General features: G+C 35.8%; 1 protein-coding gene across 1 annotated transcript; it reads right to left on the bottom strand.

Annotated features, from left to right (window-relative positions):
- Positions 1 to 1,162: 1,162 nt before the first annotated feature.
- On the bottom strand, positions 1,163 to 10,457 carry LOC125396296 (prolactin-6A1-like). The gene is made up of 5 exons (XM_085698879.2): positions 10,427 to 10,457; positions 5,996 to 6,174; positions 5,115 to 5,228; positions 2,206 to 2,385; positions 1,163 to 1,357 (listed from the first exon to the last, which is right to left on the bottom strand). The coding sequence occupies exons 1-5, from the start codon at positions 10,455 to 10,457 to the stop codon at positions 1,163 to 1,165; spliced, it is 699 nt and encodes a 232-aa protein (XP_085555005.2).
- Positions 10,458 to 24,932: the final 14,475 nt, after the last annotated feature.

Below are 24,932 nucleotides of genomic sequence, written 5' to 3'. Positions count from 1 at the left end.
AGGAACCTCACAAAACAATACACATTATTTCTCTTATAGATATTGAAGTTAGATCCTTATTGCCTAAGATAGTATATACCTTTTACATTGAACTTGGTGGAATCAGAATAGATTTTATGTGGAATTCTCATCCCTGAGAACTTTTTTCATAGTACCAGTAGTTCCTATTTAAACTGCAAAGGGAAAAAAATTAATCAGTATTCCTCCCCAAACATGATGTCAACAAAGCACAAGAAGATATCTCTAAAGGGGCAATAATGGCATGTCTATCTTTGTAGTAACCAACGGCTGTCTAAACGGGCTTAGGCCCAGTCAATAGGAGTGAAATAATGTCTCTACTAAACCCGTAGCCAACTGCCCTTGCTTAGTATGGTCCTGTGTCTCAGAGAAGAACATAGGACTGTTTGCTTCTTAAACCAGAATAATTGCTTTCTAAATACTTCTCCTTATACCCACAGTTAGGTAGAGCAATTAAAATATCTTTAATAAATAAAGATATTTATTAAAGAAATATCTTTTTACATCAGTCCAGGACCGTTATAAAAAGCCAAAACTGATCAACATGCAGAGACAATCTGAACATGAGACTCCTTATGCCAAGGGTTGTGTATGTGTGTGTGTGTCCTTTTATTAACAAAAGACAGTAAAAGAAAATGAGGCCATGGATTTCAGGAGATGTTGGTGTGCTTGCGGGAGTTAGGAAAGGAGATGGACAAATATGTCACAATATTTTAATTAAAAATTAAATACATGAAAAATTAAAAGCACTTAGGTACTGTGCAGTTGCATAGCATTTGTATTATCATTTTACTTTAAAATTAGCCTATATAGAGTGCCAGCTTTTATAAAGTACTGAAGCTTTTTCAGTTCTTAGGAGAATGGATAAACCACAGTATCACTTTTTGCGTTAATAGGATGGTAAACTTTGAATTGCCTTACTTGTAAACAAAACTCAGTTAATGATGACAAATTATGATGCAAACATCCCAATGCTATTGATAAATTTTGTATTACATGAACAAAAGATTGGTTCAAAAAATGTAATTTTAGACATTATCTCTTTAAAGAGTCAACTTTTACTAAAAATATAAAGTCCATAATATTCAAAGGTTATAAAAGCATAAATTTCTGAAATAAAAGAATTTTTGCAATCATGTCAAAATTAAAAACAATCACTGTCATAGACAAAGCGGCACTTCAGGAGCTTTAGATTGGAGTCAATCTTCCGTGAATCCCTTTTCAGGCACTGAAACAAGCTATGGAATGCAAAAACACGAAGGTCTTCATCAGGTGACTGCAAGGATGCCAGTCCCTTCCAGATGGGGTACTCCTCAATTTCTTTGAATCTGGAATAAATCTAATGAGGAAAAGCAAAGTAACTTATTATTAATGATTATGTGATGATCTTTATTTATTATCAGTTGTAAATGAACATTTGGTGGGAATTAGGATTGGAGAATTTCAGACAAAAGCATGGAATTTAATATACCCAACTATATTAAATTATATTAAAATGATTAATTATATTAAATTATATTATTATATTATAAGTATATTAAGTAGTGGGAATACATTGTCCACAAAAATTCTACAAGAGAGATACTTAGATAGTTTTTCTGGCCAAATTATGGATATTCTGGCATATAAGGCAGTGGGAGAAGCGGGAAGGTGCTACTTACCCATAGACATAAATTTTTTTTTTTAACCAAGAGACAATATAGGACCTTGTATCAGTTTTGTCATGAAAGAAATTTAACATATCATAAGTATTGTCCCTGACTTACTCTTTATTCTTTCCTAATTTTAAAAGAAATCATTGCCCATTTCCATATTTCAACTAAACCTCTTGCTGCAGAATTCATGGAATGGAAATCTTAGACTTGGTTAGAACATGACCTGATTCTTTCAGGTGCAAATATTCCAGGGATAGTTGTGATATAGAGCACTGGTGATATTGTTAGGAGCCTTTTGTGCTGCTAAAGAAAGATTGGTTCTCAGAAGACTATGAAGAACATCTATTTTATATTGAGATTCTTGAAATATGGAATAAAATATCCTAGAGAAGTTTTGTGTTACTAGTAAACCTTTAGAAGCAAGACTTTCTAAAACACTAGCTTACTAAATTTTGCTGTATCAAATTTCTTATTACAGGACTCATCTATCAAATGCACAAAAAAAGCAAAGGAACATAAGGAGACTACAAACCTTGCGAAGTATTCTTCTAACACCTTCTTGAAGTCCCTTCACTACTATTTCTACAATGTTAGCTCTTTCTATGATTGCAGTAGGGGCTTCTTCCATACCACTCAGCTCAGTCACGACATGATGCAGAGGGTCTTTCCAAGCTCCCAACAAAATGAGTATCTCTTGCAGAAGGACTATAGCCTACACAACCATAATTAAAGAATTGCATTACATTTTCTGAAATACAGCAACAATATTAGTAGTTTATGTGGCATTCACCCCCCAAAATAAGCATGTGTTATTACATATTATGAAATAATTTTGTAGGTGGTACATGTTATAGAAATACAAAATTCAGACATTGATCTGTAGTTTGATTGAAAGACACTAAATAAATCTTATTGGATTATTACATTTTCCAATACTAAATATAGTTGATAATATTTTGCTTTCCTCTGAGAGTCTACCATTGGCCCTCCTGGACAAAACAATGTTTTTGGGTTTCTTTACTTGTACACAAGAAACTAAGAATGAGCAGTAAATAAATAGGTGGCCATAGAACCACATTCACATAAAATTGATGCCAACAATCCAGTGGCAAGTAGCCCAAATTCTTTCTCACAGGATTTCTTATACAATAAAACCCTGAAATTGTTCATTGATGCATTCATTTATAAATTCAAGTAATCTTAACACCTTATATTACATATCCTATGAAGTAAACCTGAACTTGATATTTTTGCTTTCATCAGTCTCCATAAAACTCAGCTGAGGAGCCTATGTTTAAACATGCACAGGTGAAGATCAAATGAACAGTATTACTTTGAATAAGAAAAATGAGTGATAGATTGAGAAATAGCAAAGAAGCTAAGAGCACTGCCTATTCTTCTAGAAGATGCAGGTTTAATTCCTAATACCCACAAAGTGACTCACAGCCCTATGTCACTGCCCTCCATGGAGACCTTATACCTTCTTCTGGTTTTCTTAGACATGAGGGACACATGTAATACAATGTAGCACCCAGAAAAAATATGTTACATAAAATAAAAACAATTATTTCTTGTTGCAAGGAACGGCTTATTTGTCCTGGTCACCCAGAACTGAAATGATCACACAGAAACTGTATTAATTAAATCACTGCTTGGCCTATTAGCTCTAACTTTTTATTGGATAATTCTATCATTTTAATTTAACTCTCTATCCATCTTTTTATCACCATAAGGTCGTGGCCTACCAGCAAAGTTTCAGCACATCTATCTCCAGCAGCCGATCCATAGCATCCTCTGACTTCACCCTTCTTTCTCCTAGCATTCAGTCCAGCACTTTCTTGCTTACCTAAGTTCTGCCCTATCAACAGGCCAAAGCAGTTTCTTTATTCATTAATCGTAATCACAGCACACAGAGGGGACTCCCACATCAATTTCTAAAAAGAAAAAGAACTGATGGGCAGAATAAAAGTTTGACCTCCCAGAGTGTGCTCATTGTCAAGATAACAGATGAAAACCACCCCTGATCAAAGTGTTCCTGACTGGTGTTTATTGGTAACGAGGTAAAAGGAGTAGAAAAGATTTTAATGATCCACTAGTGTCCAATATTTCATCATTGTGATATGACATAACATACAAATATGTTAGGCTCCTTTCATAGCTCTTCTAGCATGTATGTGCCCTTGAGACACAGTTTGGACATGGCTGCTAGGTATCACATAGGAAATATTTAATATGATAAAAGGCTAAGTGAATTGTGATATAAAAAGTTTGCTGGAAATAGTATGATATGACTAAGTCATACTTAATAATACTTGAATTGGATGCAACGCACAGAGCCGTTTTTACTGGCCATGCATGTGAAGTAACATCTATGAACTTCAGTTTTCTTATCTAAGCCACTGAAACAAGTGAGACTTGGGTAATAACTTTTAGCAGGATCTATTGCAACATTATCAGTAGACTGTTTTGTGAAGTTTCCAACAAGGAAGTTTATGTCTACATATATTATCTCATCATCTTTCTTCTTTCACTTTTACTTATGTTTTGATACTTATTATTAATGAGAATAATATTGTTTTCACTAATGCACAAATTACTGATAAACTAGCACAATCATGGTGTAAGAACAATTAGATTTGATGTATTCATGTTTGACGTTTGGCATTCAGGTTAAATCATGCTATGTTTGGGGAAAGCAAGCAGGGGTGGCATGATATACAGACCCTGATATCACAACACAGGATATAACTGCATCCTGGGGATTGAAGTATCCTCTTTTTTCAAGAGAGGGTATCTCTGTAACAGCCTTAGCTGACCTGAAACTCGCTCTGTAGACCAGGCTGACCTCAAACTCACAGAAATCTGCCAGCCTCTGCCTCTAGAGTGTTGGGATTAAGGGTGTGCACCATCACTGCCTGGCGAGAATTGTAGTATCTTAAAAGAACATTTTGTTCAGCTCACTTTCAGTTAAGGCTCAGGAGAAGGCAGAGAATTTAGTGAAAAATTGACATGTAGGTTAGAAATCAAAGGAGAACAGGAGGGCCTTCAAAGTCAACAGATACCATGCAAAGTTGAAAACATAGGAGCCTTTCCTCATGTATTATAAATAAAACTGTGTTTCTAATTCCTATGAATACAAATGAATACAGTTAAGCATGTATGGAATTCAGCTCAAAGTGTCCTATATAATAACAATGACAACCCCAGGTGTGGGCATTGGTAAAACAGGTTCTCTAAATGAACAATTTATGGATCTGATACAATATTACTTAGCTTTAAATTTTACTTATAATTTATCAACTATGTAACTTAGATTGTTCTTTTATTGCTTCCCCCTCCTCCATTCTTTTGATTGTGTGATTGCACCCACAGTGACTACCTTCAAGACCAAGCCAGTGAACTCTTTAATTTTCTAGGTTAAAACACACACTCAAGACTCACTTTCATCTGTTCAGTTTCCTTTTCAGGTAGCATGATTCCAAAGGTGGAAGTGTGGCAACTGCTTTGGGCCCCATCAAGGTACCACCTGCCTGATGCGTACTGGACATCCAGCAACTGATAAAAAAAAACAGTTATCTTAAATTTGGAAATGAATAAGTTAATATATGATGAGAATACTAATTCATTTAAAGAGTGTATAACTTTTTAATCTCTGTGCATATAAAATATGGATGTGTGTTTTTGTGCTTGTGTGTCTGTGTGTGGTGTCCATATGTCAGTGTATAAAGAGTAAGAAATGTATAATTAGAGGACCACAGTTGTTTTAGTTTGCTTTCCACCTTTCTTGAGACAGTTCCTGGCTGTAGACCACTGTGCAAGGTAGCCTAGCTGGCGCAGTAACACTCAGGGATTCTCATGCCATGTCTCCCATCTCTCTGCAGAAGTGCAGGGTTTATAGAGGTGTCTTACTGTGTCTTGAATTTCAGGGATTATTTGGAAGCCTCAAGTTCTTGTGCTTGCACACCAAACACATTATTTATCCACTGGGCATGTGAAAAATAATTCTTAAAATTAGAGGTGTAATTTAAAAAAAATAAAGACTAAAGCTAAAAGAAAAAAATTAAAGAAAATCTGTTTTTTACCTAATTTTGAAATCACTGGGCATGTACTCTCCTTATCTTCCTGTCTAGCCTCTCAGCTTCTTCCCGTCTTAAGTATAACTGAGATTCCATGAAATTATTCCCTTCTTGATTTAATCAGTCACTGATGGTTTGTTTTCCCTATGAAATTTGTTCCATGATGTTGCTGCATTTATTCTTTAGAGTAGTCTTTGGCAGGAAAGTCCCCATTAGAAAGAAGGCAGAAGTAAGTGAGTTACTTACAAAGTCACTTAACATTTCTGCAGTTTGGTTTTGGAGTTCATAAGACAGGCTCAGGGCATAATTAAACATGTTCTTGAGGGTCCCATGGCAGGAACCATCCCAGCTGGGGCACAAAGGTACAGAGGCCACATTCTCCCACAGCACCAGGTTTGACACCAGCAGCACCAGGAATGTCCCTGCTAAATAAAAGGTGGTTGTCACTTGCACTGATCTAGTGTTGCTAACCCACCTCCTCCGGGCTTCTCCCTACAACTTCCTATCAGCTCCTTACTGATTCAACCTCCTGACTGCAGGTGAATTTTATTTAATCAAACACATCTTTGCATCATTAAATAAACAATCCAGAGCACAAACAAAAATAACACACCTTAAAATAATATTCTACAACAGTTATTAATAAAATAGTTATACATAGCGTGAACATAAAAATATGTGAAGTCTATGTACAACACATAGACACTATGTATCAATATATAATATAAAAAATTACCAAGAGCACCAAAATCTGCATGTTTCAACTCAATAAATAGCCAATTCACCATTAAAAAAACCAGTAATCCTGTGGAGGAAATCTTCATCCCTCTGTGGGGCTTTCTGTATGATTTGTTTCTGTAAAACAGGACTATAGAACAAATCTCTTGCACTGTGCACATGTAGGTCCATAATTATCTTTGCACTAATAGTTTGGAAATGGGTGACTTCCTTCTTTTGGGATTGCTCCCAGAAGTTCTTCAACCGTAAGCACTAAGAGTTAATATAGTAATTATACCTGAACATTTTAAAGGCATTCTCTTCAGGTCATTATATATTTGGGGAATAAATGCTTATTTATAATATTCATACTCTATGAATTTGTAATATTTTAAACTCAATTTGGTCCTTGATATGACAAGGACAGCACAGGTCATTAGTTTGCTTCATTTTCATGCTTGAGAATAACACCATGACTGCTGTATTTCTAACACCAGGGATGAAGAGAATCTTGTCGTGAATGTGAACCACCATTCTAAATTTGATAATATTCAGTATTTAATCAAGAGGGTTTGGATATTTTTTCTGGGGAATGGAAACAATGTAAGTGACCTTCTGATAAATAAATAATGAAGGCATTGTATATATACACAGTGGAATATTATTCATCTGTAAAGAAAAATGAAATCATGAATTTTCAGGCAAATTGATTGGATTAGAAAATACAATATACCAATCCAGACCCAAGAAAGAGAATATCACATGCTCTCTTTTATTTGTAGATATGAATCTTTGCATTTGATCACGTAACCTGAAGTACCCAAGGAAGACAAGAAAGTATTAAGGACCATAAAGAGTGGAGGAAGAAGGAGTTCTAGAAAAATGCATATCAGAAGATGGGTGCTGTGAAGTGGCTAATAGGGAAATTATGTGAAACTTTAATGGGGAGGAGAGAATGGTCATATATATAGAGAAAGATAGATTAATAGCTCTTATGATGCTTTTAAAAGGCATATGCTAATATATTATTTCATAAGACACATATGTAGGTAGATAGAGGAAGATAGATGATAGATACATAGAAATATGAATAGAAAGATGATAGATAGATAGATAGATAGATAGATAGACAAGTATATAGATAAAGAGGGAGAGTCACACCACGTAAGCAATAGTGGTCTCTCCAAGAGAACAAAGCCCAATTACAGATGCACTCCTCTTTTGAGTCATTGGTTGGAGAAATACAAGACGTCCAAAATTATTATGTCTTTGATAGCCTTGTTTTACCTCCCAGTTGAAGATATCCTTTATTTGAACTTGGAGGAAGAGATCTGGAAGTGTCTTAGGCCTCCTTCCTCAGAACTCACTCTCATACTCTTAGAAAGAGCTGTGCAAAGTGTTACAGTAAAGCTGTAACTGCTAGTCTTAATGAGAAGTGAAACGTAGGACCCACAACAAAGATTTGGTTGGCCAGACAGCCACAATTCTGCAAAGCTGTACATTTTTTTGAGATAATCAACAGCAGTCTAATTAGAATTTAAGACTACCTAATAGGAAAGAATTCATACCTACTTCTGTTAAAAAATAAAGAAAAGGTCAACCACTCATTTTCGGAAAAATAATAGACACAAAAGCAAAACCTACATCTGTTTTTCTTAAGCCATTATAATATCTGTGATTTTAAATGATTAACTTTATACTCAGAGACAAATGTAGCTCTAACCCCTTATCAAAAAAGTGTCTTTTTCCAACATATGTTAAAATTACAGAGATCCACAGATGGCTAAAGGTATTAGATATCTGTGGATGTCCAACCCAAACTGATATATCTTTGAAGAAACCCCTAGACCCAAACTCAGGAAAAAAATCATAGAAGAAGTGGTTGAAATATTTTAAGGGAAAGAAGCTCTAGACACCAGTAGCTAGACAGTAACCCCTAGACATGACAAGGAAAATATTCCTATGAGCTCTCAGCAACAAAGTAGCCTGAGTAAGATCAGAATGATCATCAGTTGACCTGCCAATATATAGAGAGAAAGATCCTCATGATCCCACCTGTAAAACAAGAATTACAGGTAGCCAATTGTTGCATAAAGAGCAGAGGGCCCCATTCCTGCCACCCAGCTCCCTGGCAAGTTTAAACCCGAAATAATTACACGGAAACTGTATTCTTTCAAACACTGCCTAGCCTGTTATCTCTAGCCTCTTATTGGCTAACTCTCCCATCTTGACTAACCCATATCTAATAACTTGTATGCCACCATGAGGTCATGGCTTACCAGGAGGATTTTAACCCCTGTCTGTCTTGGGTAGGAGAAGCACGGCATCTGCCTACCTCTGCTTTCTTTCTCCCACAATTCTGTTCTGTCTTCCCAGCCTACCTATGTTCTGACCTATCAGGCCAAGCAGTTTTCTTTATTAATTAACCAATGAAAGCAACACATAGAAAGAAGGCCCTCCTACATCATTCAGTGACTGTTGAGAGAGTGAGAATAAGTTTTCTTTCAGGCACAAACACCTGCAATGACTGTCTAAATTCATGTTCATCTCTGGGCATATGTCCTTAGGAAGAAGACTAAATGGACTCAGGTTGGTTGTATGTACAGTTAATACAAATAATTAAAGGAAAGATCACACTTTTGCCAAGGTAGGATACACAAGATTCAGAGGAAGGGGAAGGGGTCCTGGTAATGTACATGAAGTGTTTTTGAAATAAATTTTCAGGTAAAATGACATTAAATAAATTCAAACACAGAAAATAAAACTCTGACTTCAATGACATGGTAACAGAAGTTTTAGGAAGCTGAATTCTCCCCCTTTTCCCTGTCCTGCAAAGCACCTGCTTTAGTAAGTTTTCATAATGGCCAGTGTTGGTTTGCTCGTCAATGTTGTGATTCATCAGAGAAGCAGACAGAGGCCTTTCCTCTGCAGTAAGTTCCATTCACAAGAAGAAGGAGCAAAACTGCAGACACGCAGTTATTTTAGTGAAACTATTCCTAGATAATTTGTGAAAAAGAAATGGGTATCTCTGGAAGAAGTCAATCATAACAGTGGGTAAAATTTAAAGATTTATGCACATAAAACACCTAAACTCATATATTCAAAATAAAATTTACTAAAGTACAATGACTTTTACAATATAAACAAACACCATAACTAAAATTTAATGTTAAATAACTTATCCTATAGTTTCATTTTCCAAAACTAATACTTTCAAAAAACTGATGTCTTTAATGTAATTTTACATATAAAACTTGTAAATACACATATATCGACTTATTTCATAAAACCTTCTATTACCTCAAACAGAAGTTATTCAAATTCTATGTACAAAAAAGACAGTTTCTCAGCCCCTCCCCACTCTTACTTCTGCAGTAAAATTTGTCTTTTAAAACAACACTATGTGAATCAAATCTGCTATAAGTGCCAATTAGGCTTCATAAATGAATGCTTTCCAGATTAATTCCAGTGAGTAAATTCATACATAAACCACAAACCTAAAAGTGTTCCTTTTTTCCCTGTAGGTAAGAAAAATTGTATGTAATTACTCTCATGTCCCAAATAAAATCGAATTTCTCAGTTTCAGTACAGTGGTATTCCTGTCCTCATTTGCTGCACTATTCATTGGAAAATCCTTAAAAACATCCATGGTTTCTATTCATTGGAAACTATCAATACTATTCCCTTTACTTCCCCACTTTAATTAAGAAAACCTAATATGCGACGTGGACATTGTCACACGTGTCCAAGACAAGGAGGATTGCCATCTTTAAGGGCTAATATTGAAAGACTCCTTGTGCCCTCATACAGTTGTAGTCTAGAGAAATGATTGCAAAGTTCTTTTAAATGTGATACTGTTTTCTTTCCCCTGAGATTTGAATTAATGTCTAGCCAGTCTTAGAGAACATTAGGAAATACAAAGAAAGGATTCCATTCATGCACAGGTAAGAGGTTACTTACGGGAACATGGCTGGATCAAAGTTAGCTGCATCTCTAAAGAGTCCTCCTGCTGTTTGGTTCTGACTAGTGAATGCTGCTTCACAGGAATCCTACCTTTAGTAGACTTTCAACCTCTTATATGCAATAGCAGATTGCCCCAAAGGCTACATACACCATACGTCAGAAGGAAGGAAGTTCTAGAGTTCTGGGTGAGGGTACCATGACTCTCCCTCAGGGAGTTTTAACAGCAGTAACTACCGACCTAATTGTATCTGTATTGCTTTACTTACTTTCATGCTATGACTGCATCATATTTTAGGTAGTAAAATTCATATACTCTCTAGATGCCTTGTGGTCATGTTCGTCTAGACAGAAATCAACTATTCTCATACATTGCCTCACATTTCGTCAGGCTTTTAGACCATTCTGTCCTCCACAATGGTTCCTGTTTCTTCTTGAGGATTACTTAGGTATTTGCGAGTACTGGGTTAAAATGGCACAACTGTCAGTTTTCTCATTAGTTTTAGTAATATGAATCTTCAGTTAACCACAAAATGTGTAAAGATTATCTCTGTATACACACTAGGGTGAGAGCCACTGTAATCAACAGTCCCAAAACACAAATGTTTTATATGTAATGTAATACTTCTATCACTCTCATTTAACAAACAGGATCAGTAGCATCCATGCTGGAGTCTACTATCTTCCCGAGAATATATTTTTACACCCATAAAACAAATCATGGCTTTTCTTTCTGAATATATGAGGATAACTCAAATAAAACTGGTTTGGTTGCATGTGTCGATTGTGCCATCACTACACTACTGGCCACTTCATGCTAGGGTGGCTGATGACCAAAGCAAGTGTCAAGTAGTATCATTGGTAACACCTGTGTCTGACAAACATGTTTAGCATGTTTAGGTACTAAGAAAGTCATTTAATGTGGAAAGGGGTTCTAGACTATTCTAAACCTTATTTTTCCTTGCTGGAGAAGCAAACTGTACGTTTCATTCATCAGCAGGATCTATCTAAACAGTTCTGATGTGTAGCCATGAGTAATGGCAGTAGTTTATATTATGTAAGACCTCAGTAGTCTCTATTTTCAACAACTCCAAGAGGGAAACCCACTCTAGACCTTGGGATTTTATTCAAACATTTTATCACTAGCAGACATACCATTTTGACCGACAAAGGTCCTTGCTTCCAAATTCTACTGCTGTCCTTATTGTTCTTTGTAGGTACTTTTCTAAATCAGGAAGTCATGTAGAGGTTTGTATTATATCATGAATGTTTAATAGAGGGTGACCGATTTGAAGAGAGTACAAATTGTTAATGGGACTCAGCATCTAAAGGAATACTGAAAAATCTTATTGAGTTCTAATAAAACTTGGATCAAGCTTGGTTACACTACTTTCTGCAAAGAGCAATGTTTGTTAACGCAGCATGAATTGGAAACACACTTTTTTCTTTTTGTATTGATTTTTATTCAGCTCTGCATTTTTCTCTGATCCCGCCCTTCTTAAAAGTATGTGCCTTTCAGTCTCTTCTTCCTGGTATGTTGCATAAGGCTGCCTTCTAGGCTACGTAGTCTCATTGTGTTACTTCTTGACATTGCTATGAACCAAGGAACAGTGTTGTTCATTTTTCCCTGCTATAGCCATTTTCCTTCCAGATGGCAGTTTTGATGGACTCTGACTGGCCTTGTAGCCATTGACTGTTTGTTGATTGCAAATCTTCTTAGAGGCCTGTGCCTAGGTGGACAATTTCTTCTCCACAGACTCCCATTTCACATAGCAATAGTTGTAACTCTCAAACTCTACAATAGTTATTCTGATAAGTGTCACCAAGGTAAAATCACTTTGAGCACACTAATTTTCATAGGAGAAAGGTACATACTATACTCTCTGATACAAAGATGATTGTACATTCCTAAAACTAACTCGATATTGTTCACCTTTTCTATGTTATGTTTTACCCATCCTCTCTTGCCCATTTCTCTGAATCTTCTAGGAGGTAGCTATGATTTGGTTATATTCATGCCATCAGTAACAAAAGCCCAAAGTGGTTGCACATTAGAAGGAAACAAAAAAAAATCTTTAATTCAGTACATGGGCTCCTTAACATCATTTGGAGGCTCTGTTGGTCACTCTTTTATGGAATTTACTGTAATGGTTCCTATGCAACAACAACTTCTCTTACTTTCATAGTAATAAGTTCAGTTAGGTGACCCTACATCTGATACTTCAAGGATCCATTATTCAGATTTCAATGACTTCTAGAGGTTCATGGAATAAAATATTATCTGGTCCCTTGTCAACATTTTTTTTATGATTCCTGGCATATTCTTAGCAGAGTTCTTGCCACATTCAGATTTTCATCAAACCTTTATTAGTTTTGTTTTTTTTTGTCAATTTATCTTGATTTTATTAACATTCAGATTTTATTAATCTTTCACATTGTGGCCATGATTTCATAGTGAGTCTCTGACTGGGCAGAATATGTTATAAACACAGAAAATTTTTGAGCCCTATCATTTTGTGTATCAGGCTGTCCTCTTTTTAAATTAAAGTTTTGAATGATTATGACATTTGTAAAAATTGGAATCTGAGTCTGAACTCTAAAAATGATAGGAAGTTTTTACTTGTTTTCTGTCAGAGGAAAGGTCCTAACAACAAGGAGACAAAAATGTGTAAATGATGTTTTTACTTCTCACAAAACATGTGTCTACAGTTAGGAAGAACACATGAGGTCCTCATCTTCTAACACAAAGAAACAATCCAGCTAATGTGACTCACTGTAACACGTAACAGTTAGATACGATCTGTTTTACACTTTTCTATAAATTATGAGATGGTTACAGGGATGGCTTCAAGGATAAAACGATACTGTATGTTCTCCTTCAGTTTAACCAGAATACAAATAAAAGAAAGAAACAAAGGTCCATTAACCCCTAGAAGTCATTGAAATCTGAATCCAATTTTCCTTACCAGTTTCTCTTTCCTTATTTGTTTGACAATAAGGACCTACATGTCCAGGAGTACTTTTGACTTGAGCAAACTAGAAAAAAAATCCTGTAGGTTTATTGGCCCCTATAAATTAAGGGAGGAAATTCTAAGTGGACAGTAGGGTTTCGGTGCTTATTTGACCCTTGGTTGTTATTTGAATGCTTGTGCACCTGGATGAGTTCATAATAAAGACGTTATCCATTTCAACTTGTGTTTTTTGTAAGAAGTTCACAGGCTCTTCATTTTCATGATATTGAGAGTTTTTGGTATTTCTTAAGGTTTTAACCTTGCTGTAGTTGTGCTCTTTGTGTGAAACAAATGTCCTTTAGAAGCGGTTGAGCGGTTTTCAGAAGGTGTGATAGGTGGGGGACCAGTCTCAACAAAATACCACTTGCCACGGTAGGGGTGTAGGGATTAGAAATATGAATAAAGAGTACAAAGGCAGATTTAAAAATAATAAAACAGAAATACAGAATAGTACTGAGAGGGAGCTTCAGTGAATACTGAAGTCACCCATGTTTAATTTCCAATTGCTTAAAATACCCTGACCCCAAGAGGTAGGAGTAAGATAAAAACCTGCATTAACATGATACAATGAAATGAAAAGATCAGTTGAAGGTCAGGGGCTACATCCATAGTTAAATATTCTGTTTCTAGAACAAAACAAGTCACGCTCACACCCTAGACCAAAATATTCTGTAGACAAACCACTCCTTGGGTGGAATACAATGTTATGTCCTTAAGAGAACTGGAATCTTATTAGTTGAATCCTTAGACTTTTCTTTGAGCTAGAAATACACTTGTTGAAAATAACCTTGAGAGAGTAGAACTCTCTATTAAAATGAAGGTGGGAGACCTTTGTTTGAGGTAGAAACAAAATAACCTTGAAGAAATAGAGGTAAGTTCCAACTCTCTCACCTTTGGTCAAAGTGGAAATAGGCTCACAGTTTTGGGCCTTCAAAGGTTATGTGACAGGAAGTTTTGAATTGCATTTGGCAGAACCCTCAACATGTTCCTTATTCTACAAATTTTGTTTTGGTGTTTGTGTGTTTATGTGTTGGCATAATGTTTATCTTCATTTTGGAAATGTGAAAGTCATTTAGATTTATTTTGGGTACTGCAGTATTAGGTGATATGAGATAAACAATCTCTACTGTTCAAGGCTTGAATACTATTTTAAATTTCTAACCTTAATGCATTGCTAAAGAAAGATTCAGAGGGTTAAAATTTTTAGAAAACTTATACATTTGTTTTAAGATTTAAGAAAAAGTTTTAACAAGTCTATTGTAAATATAAGAAATACTTATCTACTCCCTCTTTATGGTCTCTAAATATAATTCTGGGCAATGAATCCATTTGAAGATCCAAGAGTGTATACTTTGATTTAATGTAACATTTTAGGTGCTGTTTTGTTCATTAAGCTAGTTAAAATAATTGGCTTGGTGAATGTAGATAGAGACTCCTCATTCATTCCCAGCCAGTCAGACCCAAAATAATCACACAGAAACTGTATTCATTGCAATACTGTTTGGTCAATAGCTTAAGCGTATTTTTTGCTAACTCTTACATCTTAAACTAATGCACTTCTGTTAATCTGTGCATTGCCACATGGTTATGGCCCATTGGTAAGGTTCTGTTCAGTGTCTGGCGTCTGTCTCTTTCAGCAGCCACATGTATTTTCCAACTCCTCTTACTTTCTCCTCTAACTGCTTGGAAATCTCACCTTGCCCTATTCTGTGAAGCAATAGGCATAATATAGATTCTTTATTAACCAATGGCATTAACAGCATACAGAGAGGGATCCCACATTGCCTCCTCTTTTCTGTCTTATTAAAAAGGGACGTTTTCACTTTAACGTATTAAAATTACACATAAAAAAATTATCAAGCAAGAAATACAGTTACAATATTTATATCTATTTTATCTTTTATCATAATTAAAGAAAATTACAGTTATCATTTTTCATTACATCAAAGATTCCAGAAGGATATAATATTACCTAAATAAACAGGAGGTACATTGTAAGCAACTGACATTTAATATGGGAAAACAGAAAACCCAGGTTAGCAAAAACAATCCTATATAATAAAAGTACTTCTGGAGGCATTACCATCCCTGACTTCAAACTCTATTCCAGAGCTACAGTAATGAAAACAGCTTGGTATTGACACAAAAACAGGGATGTTAACCAATGGAATCGAATTAAAGACCCACATATTAATCGACAAACCTATGAACACCTGATTTTCGACAAAGGAGTTAAAATTATACAATGGAAGAAAGAAAGCATCTTTAACAAATGGTGCTGGCATAACTGGATGCCAACCTGTAGAAAAATGAAAATAGATCCATTTCTATCACCATGCATAAAATTCAAGTCCAAATGGATTAAAAACCTCAATATTAATCTGACCACACTGAATCTGATAGAAGAGAAAGTGGGAAGTAGTCTACAATACATGGAAACAGGAGACCTCTTGCTAATTAAAACCCCAGTAGCACAGACAATAAGAGCAACAATGAATAAATGGGACTTCCTGAAACTGAGAAGCTTCTGTAAAGCAAAGGACACTGTCATTAAAACAAAAAGGCAACCTACTGAAGGGGAGAAGATCTTCACCAACCCCTCATCAGACAAAGGTCTGATCTCCAAAATATATAAAGATCTAGACTTTAAAATGCTAATTAACCCAATTAAAAAAATGGGGCACTGAGCTTGAACAGAGAATTCTCAACAGAAGAACTTCGAATGGCCAAAAGACACTTAAGGTCTTGCTCAACCTCCTTAGTGATCAGGGAAATGCAAATGAAAACAATTCTGAGATACCATCTTTCATCAGTCAGAATGGCTAAAATCAAAAATGCCAATGATAGCCTATGCTGGAGAGGAAGTGGAGTAAGGGGAACACTTAGCCATTGTTGGTGGGTATGCAAACTTGTGCAGCCACTGTGGAAATCAGTGTGGCAGTTTCTCAGGAAACTGAGAGTCAACCTCCCTCAGGACCCAGCAATTCCACTCTTGGGAATATATCCAAGAGATGCCCTATCATACTACAAAAGCATTTCTTCAACTATGTTCATAGCAGCACTATTTGTAATAGTCAGAACCTGGAAACAACCTAGATACCCTTTAATAGAAGAATGGATAAAGTAGGTGTGGCACATATACACTTTAGAGTTCTACTCAGCGGTAAAAAACAATGACATCTTGAATTTTGCATGCAAATGGATGGAGATAGAAAACACTGGATTACTGAGTGAGGTAAACCAGACCCAAAAAGAGGAATATGGTATGTATTCACTCATAAGTGGATTCTAGCCATAAATAACAGACATTGAGCCTGTAATTCGTGATCCTAGAGAAGCTAAATAAGAAGGTGTACTTAAAGAAAAATATATAGTTATCCTCCTGGGTATTGGAAGTTGACAAAATTTCTGGGCAGGGGTTGGGAGTATAGGGATGGGGGTGAGGTGGGGATAAGGGGAGATGGGGGAGAGAAGGGAGAAGGGGAGGATGGGGAGAGCTTGAGGGAATGGGATGGTTGGGATGAAGGAGGAGTGGATGTGGGAGAAGGGAAGTATACATCTTAATAAAGGGAGCCATTTTAGGGTTTGCAAGAGACTTGACTCTAGAGGGGTTCCCAGGTGTCCAAGGAGATGTCCCCTGCTTGTTCCTTGATCAGCAGAGGAATGGGTGCCTGAACTGTCCTTGTCCTATAGCCACACTGATGAATATCTTGCATATTACCATAGAACCTTCATCTGTTTATGGATGGAGATAGAGACAGAGACCCACATTGGAGCACTGGACTGAGCTCCCAAGGCCTTAATGAGGAGCAGAAGGAGGGAGAATATGAGCAAGGAAGTCAGGACCGCGAGGGGTGCATTCAACTACTGAGACGATGGGACAGATCTAAAGGGAGATCACCAAAGCCAGTTGGAATGGGACGGATGGAGCATATGATCAAACCGGACTCTCTGAATGTGGCTGACAGTGGAGGCTGACTGAGAAGCCAAGGACAATGGCGCTGGGCTTTGATTCTACTGCATGGATGGGCTTTGTGGGAGCCTTGTCTATTGGATGCTCACCTTCCTGGACCTGGGGGAAGAGGGGAAGGACCTTGGACTTCCCATAGGATAGGGAACCCTGACTGCTCTTTGCCCTGGAGAAGGAGGGGGAGGGGGTTTGGGGAAGGAGAAGGAAAGGAAGTGGGAGGAGGGGAGGAAGTGGAAATTTTTAATAAAAAAATAAAAATTAAAATAAAAAAATATGCCTACCAAGAAACTGTGCTTAACTCCAATTTTTATGGGTCTAGAAGTCCTCTTTAAAAAAGAACAAAAAAACAAAAAACAAACAAACTTCTTTAGGTCTTAAGTGGATCCATGCCCCCAGATTGTGGTTGCTATTCTGTTGGCAGAAGTTGCTTGTTTGTTCCCAGTCACCCAGACTCGAAATAATCATACAGAAACTTCATTCATTGCAAATGATATTTGGCCAACAGCTTAAGCTATTTCTAACTAGCTCTTCCATCTTAAACTAACTCATTTATATTAATCTGTGTATCACCACACAGTTGGGTCCTACTGGTAAGGTTCTGCCTGGTATTCAGCATATGTCTCCTGTAGTGGTTGCATGGTTTCTCCCACTCTGCCTATTCTCTTCTCCTCTATCTGCTTGGAAATCCCAACTTCTCTCATTCTTCACTGCAATAAGCCCAAAGCAGCTTCTTTATTAACCAGTGACATTCACAGCATATAAAGGGGAATCCCACATCACATGATTACTTAAAAGTTGATGGATTAAGCTGACATTTTATTAGAGCTTTATGTATAGGAAGGTGCCCTTGATATCAAAGAGAACAAAGAATTGTATTATTTGACCAAATTTGGATGAATCTAGGTGATTGGGGTATTAGGACCTGTGAATTTAAAGAATTCTCATAAGGAAGTACACCAGAGGAACATAATTATTTTTTGGCTGAAAAGATTTTGTTTTATTCATCTTGGAGCTAGGCATTTGTTAGCATATATTAAAAGATGCACTCCCTAATACACCTCGTTTTTCTGGATTTCTAGAAGTAAGACTGTGTATATTTGACCAAATCTAAACATTCCTAGAAGGAATCAACACATATTGTACTGTTTTGAGCACAACTACTTCTATAGAATTAACTATTGCTTTATGTACCAAATACCTTTTAACCTAAAGAATTTTATGGTAATTTGCATGTAATTAGTCCCAATAAGCTTATTGGAGTGGCATTACTAGGAGGTATGACTCAGCAGTTAATAGCACTGCTTTTCCAAAGGTCTGAGTTTAATTCCGAGCAATCACATGGTGGCTCACAACCATTTGTAATGAGATCTGGTGCACTACTGAGGAAGATATCTGGTCAGTCACCCTCATTAACTTAGACCATGAAACCCAATATGGACAAGTTCAACAGAATGGCTGCCCATGCATACTTCAGCATTATTAAGGCATAAAATTCATTTTCCAAGTTCATGGCTTTGTTGGAGTAGGTATGGCTTCCTTGGAGGGAGTGTGGTAGACAGATACTTCCTGTGGTCTGTAGGTCAAGAGGTAGGTGCTCAATTCCCTCTTCAGCACTGTGTCTCCCAACAGTTATCCCTGAAAACATCCATACAAGAAATATTGTATGGACTCAATAGCTTATATTTGGGAATATAGAATAATTATCTAAATGCTTAAATAGATAAAACAGCAAATTATGAAAAAGGTTATGAATTAGAAGGAGAGCAGTGTTGGATATATGGGAGGGTTTGAAGGGAGGAAAGGAGAGGGAGATATATTATAACTATTTTATAATCTCAAAAACTTTTTAAAAGACTAAAAATAAATATGCAGGAGTTATTACCATCCCAAATTTCAACTTTGACTACAAAGTTAGAGAAAAAAAATCATGGCATTGGAATAAAAATAATGCATTCATCAATAAATGTATAATACAGTGTCACACTACTAAAGCCATTAGGTTTTTCACAAAGAGGTAAAAAATGTGCACTGGAGAAAAGACAGCATCGTTATCAAATGGTGCTGATCAAAGTGGGTAACTACATATAGAAAGTAAAACTAGATCCTTCCTTCTCGTGCTGTACAGAATTTACTCCAGATGAATCGATGACCTCAGGCAATGTGAAACCTGCCTAATAATGCTGAATCTGTTGATTAGAAGAAATTAAGGGATATATTTTAGGTTATCAGCGTAGGAAAAAATTCTGAAGAGGTTCCAGGTTGCACAAGCATTAAGAAAAACAATTAATAAATAAGACTACATGAATCTAAAGATATTCTATAAAGTAAAGGATATCATCATTAAAATGAAAGAAAGCATATTTAATGGGAAAAATATTTACCAGCTGATAAATATCAGAGCATTAGTATATAAAACTCAAAAAACTTACATCAAGAAGAAATTCATTTAAAATGAGGCATTATAGATAAAATACAAATATCTTCGACTTTAAAAATATTCAACATGTTTAATGTTTAGATATTAGAAAAAAGCAAATTACAATTATTAATGATTTCATCTTATCCATATCAAGGGACTAATATTTCTTAAAGACTATAAATATTGGCATGCAAGTGGAGAAAGAGAGACACTTAGACACTGCTGTTGGGTATAAAGAGTGATACAGCCTCTGTGAAAATCGGTGTAGAGTTTCCTTAAAAAGTGAGTGAGTGATCTGCTACATGATTCAGCTACTCTACTCTGGGATATTCCAAAGGACTCCGTATCCTACTCTAGAGACACCTACAGCTTCATTTCTGGTCTATTAACAGTAGCCAGAAAATTAAATAGATTCATTAACTGTGGAGTGGATACTGAAAATGTGATGTATTTATACATTAGAGTATGATTCAGCTATTTAGAAAATTGAAATCATAAAATCAACAGGTAAAACTGACAGAACTGAAAACTATCATTCTGCATGAGGTAACCCAGGTCCACAAGGACAAATGTTACATGCTTTATCTCCTCTATGTTAGCTTCGTATCTTCAAATATGTGTGTTTTATTTGAAATACCAGAAAAGTTTATGAAATTACTAAGGAAGGACATGGAGAGATTTTCAAGGGAGGGGGAGAAAAATTTCTTAGTATAAATGGTTAAAAATAAATAATGGAACAGGAAGATTTAAATTGGGGTAGTTGAGGGGAGGAGAGCATAATGGAGCGAGTATGGAGCATGTTTAAATAACACTGAATGCCTTTCAAAAAAGTCATTTGGAAATCTACTAGTGTAGATTGAGAGAGAACTAAAAATCAATTACCCTAAAATAGGGTAACAGTGCCCCATTCGACTCCAGAGACTTCCTTCTTTTGGATTATTTATTTTGAACCTGTTTGTCAGTAAGGCACCATAGAGTACCAAACATCACAGGTGACTGTCATTGTGCACATTTTTCCTTTCCAAAAATTTGATCATTTTAGATAAGGTGATTTTTTTGGTTTATTTTAAGTATATTCTGTTTCAAATAGGCAAGACTTTATCTGTAAGATTTTAATCTTTAATCAAATTTTGGAGGTTTTTGTATTTAGCCTCCTTGAGGGAACTCACTGCACCCTCCTTTGCCTCCTATCTATTGGGAATATGATTCTCCAGTCACTGGGTTGTCTTCGCTGTCTATCTGTTCTCTGGTATGCTTGCTATGACTTTTACTCTACATTACATCACTTCCCTTCTTCTCTGTAGTTGCACCAATCAGTAATCTGTATTTTTGTCCTTTTAACTTCAATTTTGACAATTATCTGTTTTTTAAAATTTCAAACTTTAATATAATTTTAAAACCTTGAGAAAAATTTTACCACATGGTAGAATGCTTTTCTATGGTTTTAAGATTTCTGTGCGGTAATTGTAACCTCTGATTAATTTTGGGAATGGTGTAGAAAAATGCTTATTCAAGTTTTTGCTTGGAGGTTTTTTATATGAGTAGACTCGAGATCCTATGCAATGCTGATGCATAAACACGTATTTTCTTCAGAATGGTAAGAGATAGTTTATACTGTAGCCAAATAAGAGTAACTGAGTTTGGAACATAAATTTAGGTTGCTCTGACTCTGTTCTAAGATGACAAGAATTTTATTGGATTTTATAATAGCAGAACAATGAAACTCATAAGTGAATGTAGTTTTCAAATACATTGGTGGGAACATTGGGTAGTTGTGTTAAACCAGTGTGAGGAAATATCTGCTACAATATTCAGATGCTCTTTGATCAGAGTCTTTGCCTTTTTATTAAAGGAAAGATGTGATCTCTGAAGTTACTGTATTCCAAAAGGTTTGTCAGTTAGTCATAGGATATTAGGTCAGAAACTAAAGCATGCAAGGAATGATAATTATGGGGTCTAAAGATATCCCAAGATAAAGTGTAGTTGGGCCCTCTGTACCTGCAACATTCCAGAGGCTTCCTAATGACTTAATCCTTATCAGGTAGTCAACCTTGAAGAAGAGTTAGGTTAAGTAAAGTTCTTCCCAGATTCTCCCTTTGCAGTAAAATCTATATACCAGGCAGGAGATGGGGCTCAACACGTCAAAGTACTTATCACCCTGCCAGATGATCCAAACTCAATTTAATGTACCTACAGTGGCAGCTCACAACTGCCTGTAACTTCAGTTCCAGTGAGAAGATTCCAAATATTTTGCCTCCTCTGAAACCAACACTTATGTTCCCATATCCAAGTACAGACACACATAATTTGAAAAAAATAAATTAAAAAAAACTTTCAATAGCATACACTTTCTGGCACAAACTGTGATCCTAAGGGCAGCTGGAGGTACAGATTTGCCACTCCTTTCTTGTCTGTTGGACATACCTGATCATTTTGGTTTGCAATTTCAATACCTGTGCTACCTGTAGGAGCTGAAGTGGTTCCTCCAGATAGGATAAGTGGGTAATATTAAGTTGCAGAGCCAGATACATACTAGTATAGAGAAAGAGGCTGTTGCAGCTGGAGTTTGTCATATGATCTCCTTACTCCTGCCTTAGCTTCCCCAATGTCTGGGAAGCAGAGGAGTGTCAGTGTCCCTATTAGACAGAAAGATTCTTTGGGTTCTGCCATTGGTTGTATCTGTATACTGTGTATTCTCCCTGAAATTTTGTCTATAGTGAAAGGAGTTTCAGGCTTGTGGTATCTTCCCTGCTAGCTTCTTGTTCTTGCAAACCTTTGTACACTTTTAGAAATATTCCTTTAGTAATTTCAATCATGGAATCCCAGTGAAAGACAAAAGTCTGAAAGACAAGGGTTCTGGCAAACATGGTTCCTTTCTGTTGGAAGAGATCCCTTATCTTCCCTCCTTATTCTCTATACATCACTGCAAGTCTTATGGGAAATTCTGGATCTTGGTCATTTATTTTGTGTTTCTCTGTTACTTTTTTAGTCATTGGATCCAGAGTCAGTTCACAGAGTTTTCATTGATGAAAAGTCTCGGAGTTCTCCCTTGCATTGCCAAGGCCTAAAGTGAAATTTTCTATATCTTCCTGTTTTTATCAGAAATCCAGAGTTGATTATAAATCATAAGAAGGAATTTTATGACAAAATATTTAGAGAAAAGTGGAAAAATCTTGTCAGGAGCCAGGAGAAAAAGCCATAGAACCCTTTTTATGTGGACACTATAAGAAACTAAGAAAATATTCTTCACCACACAAAGGTCTATCCCACGGTGAAGTTGCTTTGTTTCTTCCAACTTTAAGAATTTGGGGAAATGTTTTAAGAAGCTTTGGTGTTCACCCTTCTCTAAATATCTTCTGGAATGTTTTCATTAATTCTTCATACAAATGGCCACCATAAGTGCTATTTATTTTTTTATACATCAGGATTTATTTTCAGGATGCCTTGGGATGTACAATCTTTAAGGAAGAATTCTATTGTAAAATTTGAACTATAATTTATTAATACATGAATTTTTGAAGAAGCAATAAAAGATACAAGAGTGATTAGTTTATCCTTCAAAAGCATATACATAGAAATGAAGAGAGAGGCTCACCTACAATTCTTTCTCACCCACTTGAAGCATTATAAGAACTTTGACTGCTCATATAAATTAGTTTATTTGATAGTCAAATACGTGTCATATATCCATGCACATATTTATGCAGCTATGTCGGTATACAGAACATATTGACTAGAGACTTTTACAACATACATCATGTCCTGAGAAAAGAAACCTTTAGCATAGTTATTTTTACGATTAATATCTGTTTAATCATTTATACTTTGTGTGAAGCTTAAATGCTAAAATCTAATAATATAATGTATGATTGGGGTACGTGTTGCTGTTTTAAATCACAAGAGCTAGGAATATGGCTTTAATGGGCTAGAATGCTTATTTCACAATCATGAGGACCTTTTTTTATGCCTAGCAGTGACATAATTAGCCAGGTGTGCACAGCTGTAACGTCTGTGCCCAGAGGCCATGATGATAACAGGAAGAATACTTGTATTTGCTGACTGAGAGCCTCAACTAGAAAATAGTTAAATGGAAGTTCACCTAGAAACTTTGTATCAAGAAAATAATGTGGAGATCAATAAAGAAGGATAGTAAAGGCCTTCCTGTAACTTCAGTATGTGTACAGAGGCTCAGGAGCCCTTCTCCTGCACACACATAAATAAATGTACCACACATGCTTATGACATATTTTTAGAATATGTAATACTGGGCACACTGAACATTTACATCACTTATTTACTATAAGTTTTTAATTAGTGCTTTCTAAAAGATTTTTTACAATTGCCTCATTAAAATAAACTTAATTTTCGGGAGTTTATAGCAAGATACTTCAGAAATCTTTTGAGTTAAACTGAAAAGGGTGGATTTAACATTTGGATGTTTTTGAAGACCACATAATTATCTTAAATACTGAATGAGAAATTATTTTTAAGTTATGAATTAAAGATAAATCTTACTGAATTAAGGAGAATTTGGATCTTAGACAAGATATTAACACCTTTTTCTGACATATCAGGAAAATCATAGTTTACCCTTCCTGCAGATTTCTAAATAGAATCTTGTAGCAATTCTCTAGAACTGCCTTCCTAGGTATCTCTCAGTACTTCTTATTTCTTTTCCTATAGCAGAGATCTCTAGTACACATGTTTCACAAAGTTCATGTGTTCAATTTTCTCTTTCTTTTCTTCTTTCCTTCCTTCCTTCCTTCTTTCCTTTTTTCCTTCCTTTCTTTCTTTTTTTTCTATTTCTTTTTAAGTTATAATCAGAGGTCCAAAAGGTCAGGAGGCTTAGTCTTTGCTTACCAGTATGAACCCAGACTCTTCAAAATTAAAACTGGCATTATATAAACAGGGAAAGTTGTATGTGTATATGTACACACACACACACACACACACACACACACACACACACTCACACACACTCACACACTTACATAACCATAATTAAAGAAAAAAGATGCCATGAACTTGAAAGAGAGTCATGTGGGGAAAGGTAAGGAAAGGGAAAAAATGTCATAATTATAATTTCAAAAATTTTCTATATTAAAT

This window comes from Myodes glareolus, chromosome 14 (assembly GCF_982192425.1).
Source record: "Myodes glareolus chromosome 14, mMyoGla1.1, whole genome shotgun sequence".
Classification (NCBI taxonomy): Eukaryota; Metazoa; Chordata; class Mammalia; order Rodentia; family Cricetidae; genus Myodes; species Myodes glareolus.
Note: the sequence above shows the minus strand (reverse complement) of the source record. Positions and strands in the feature narration are given on the sequence as shown.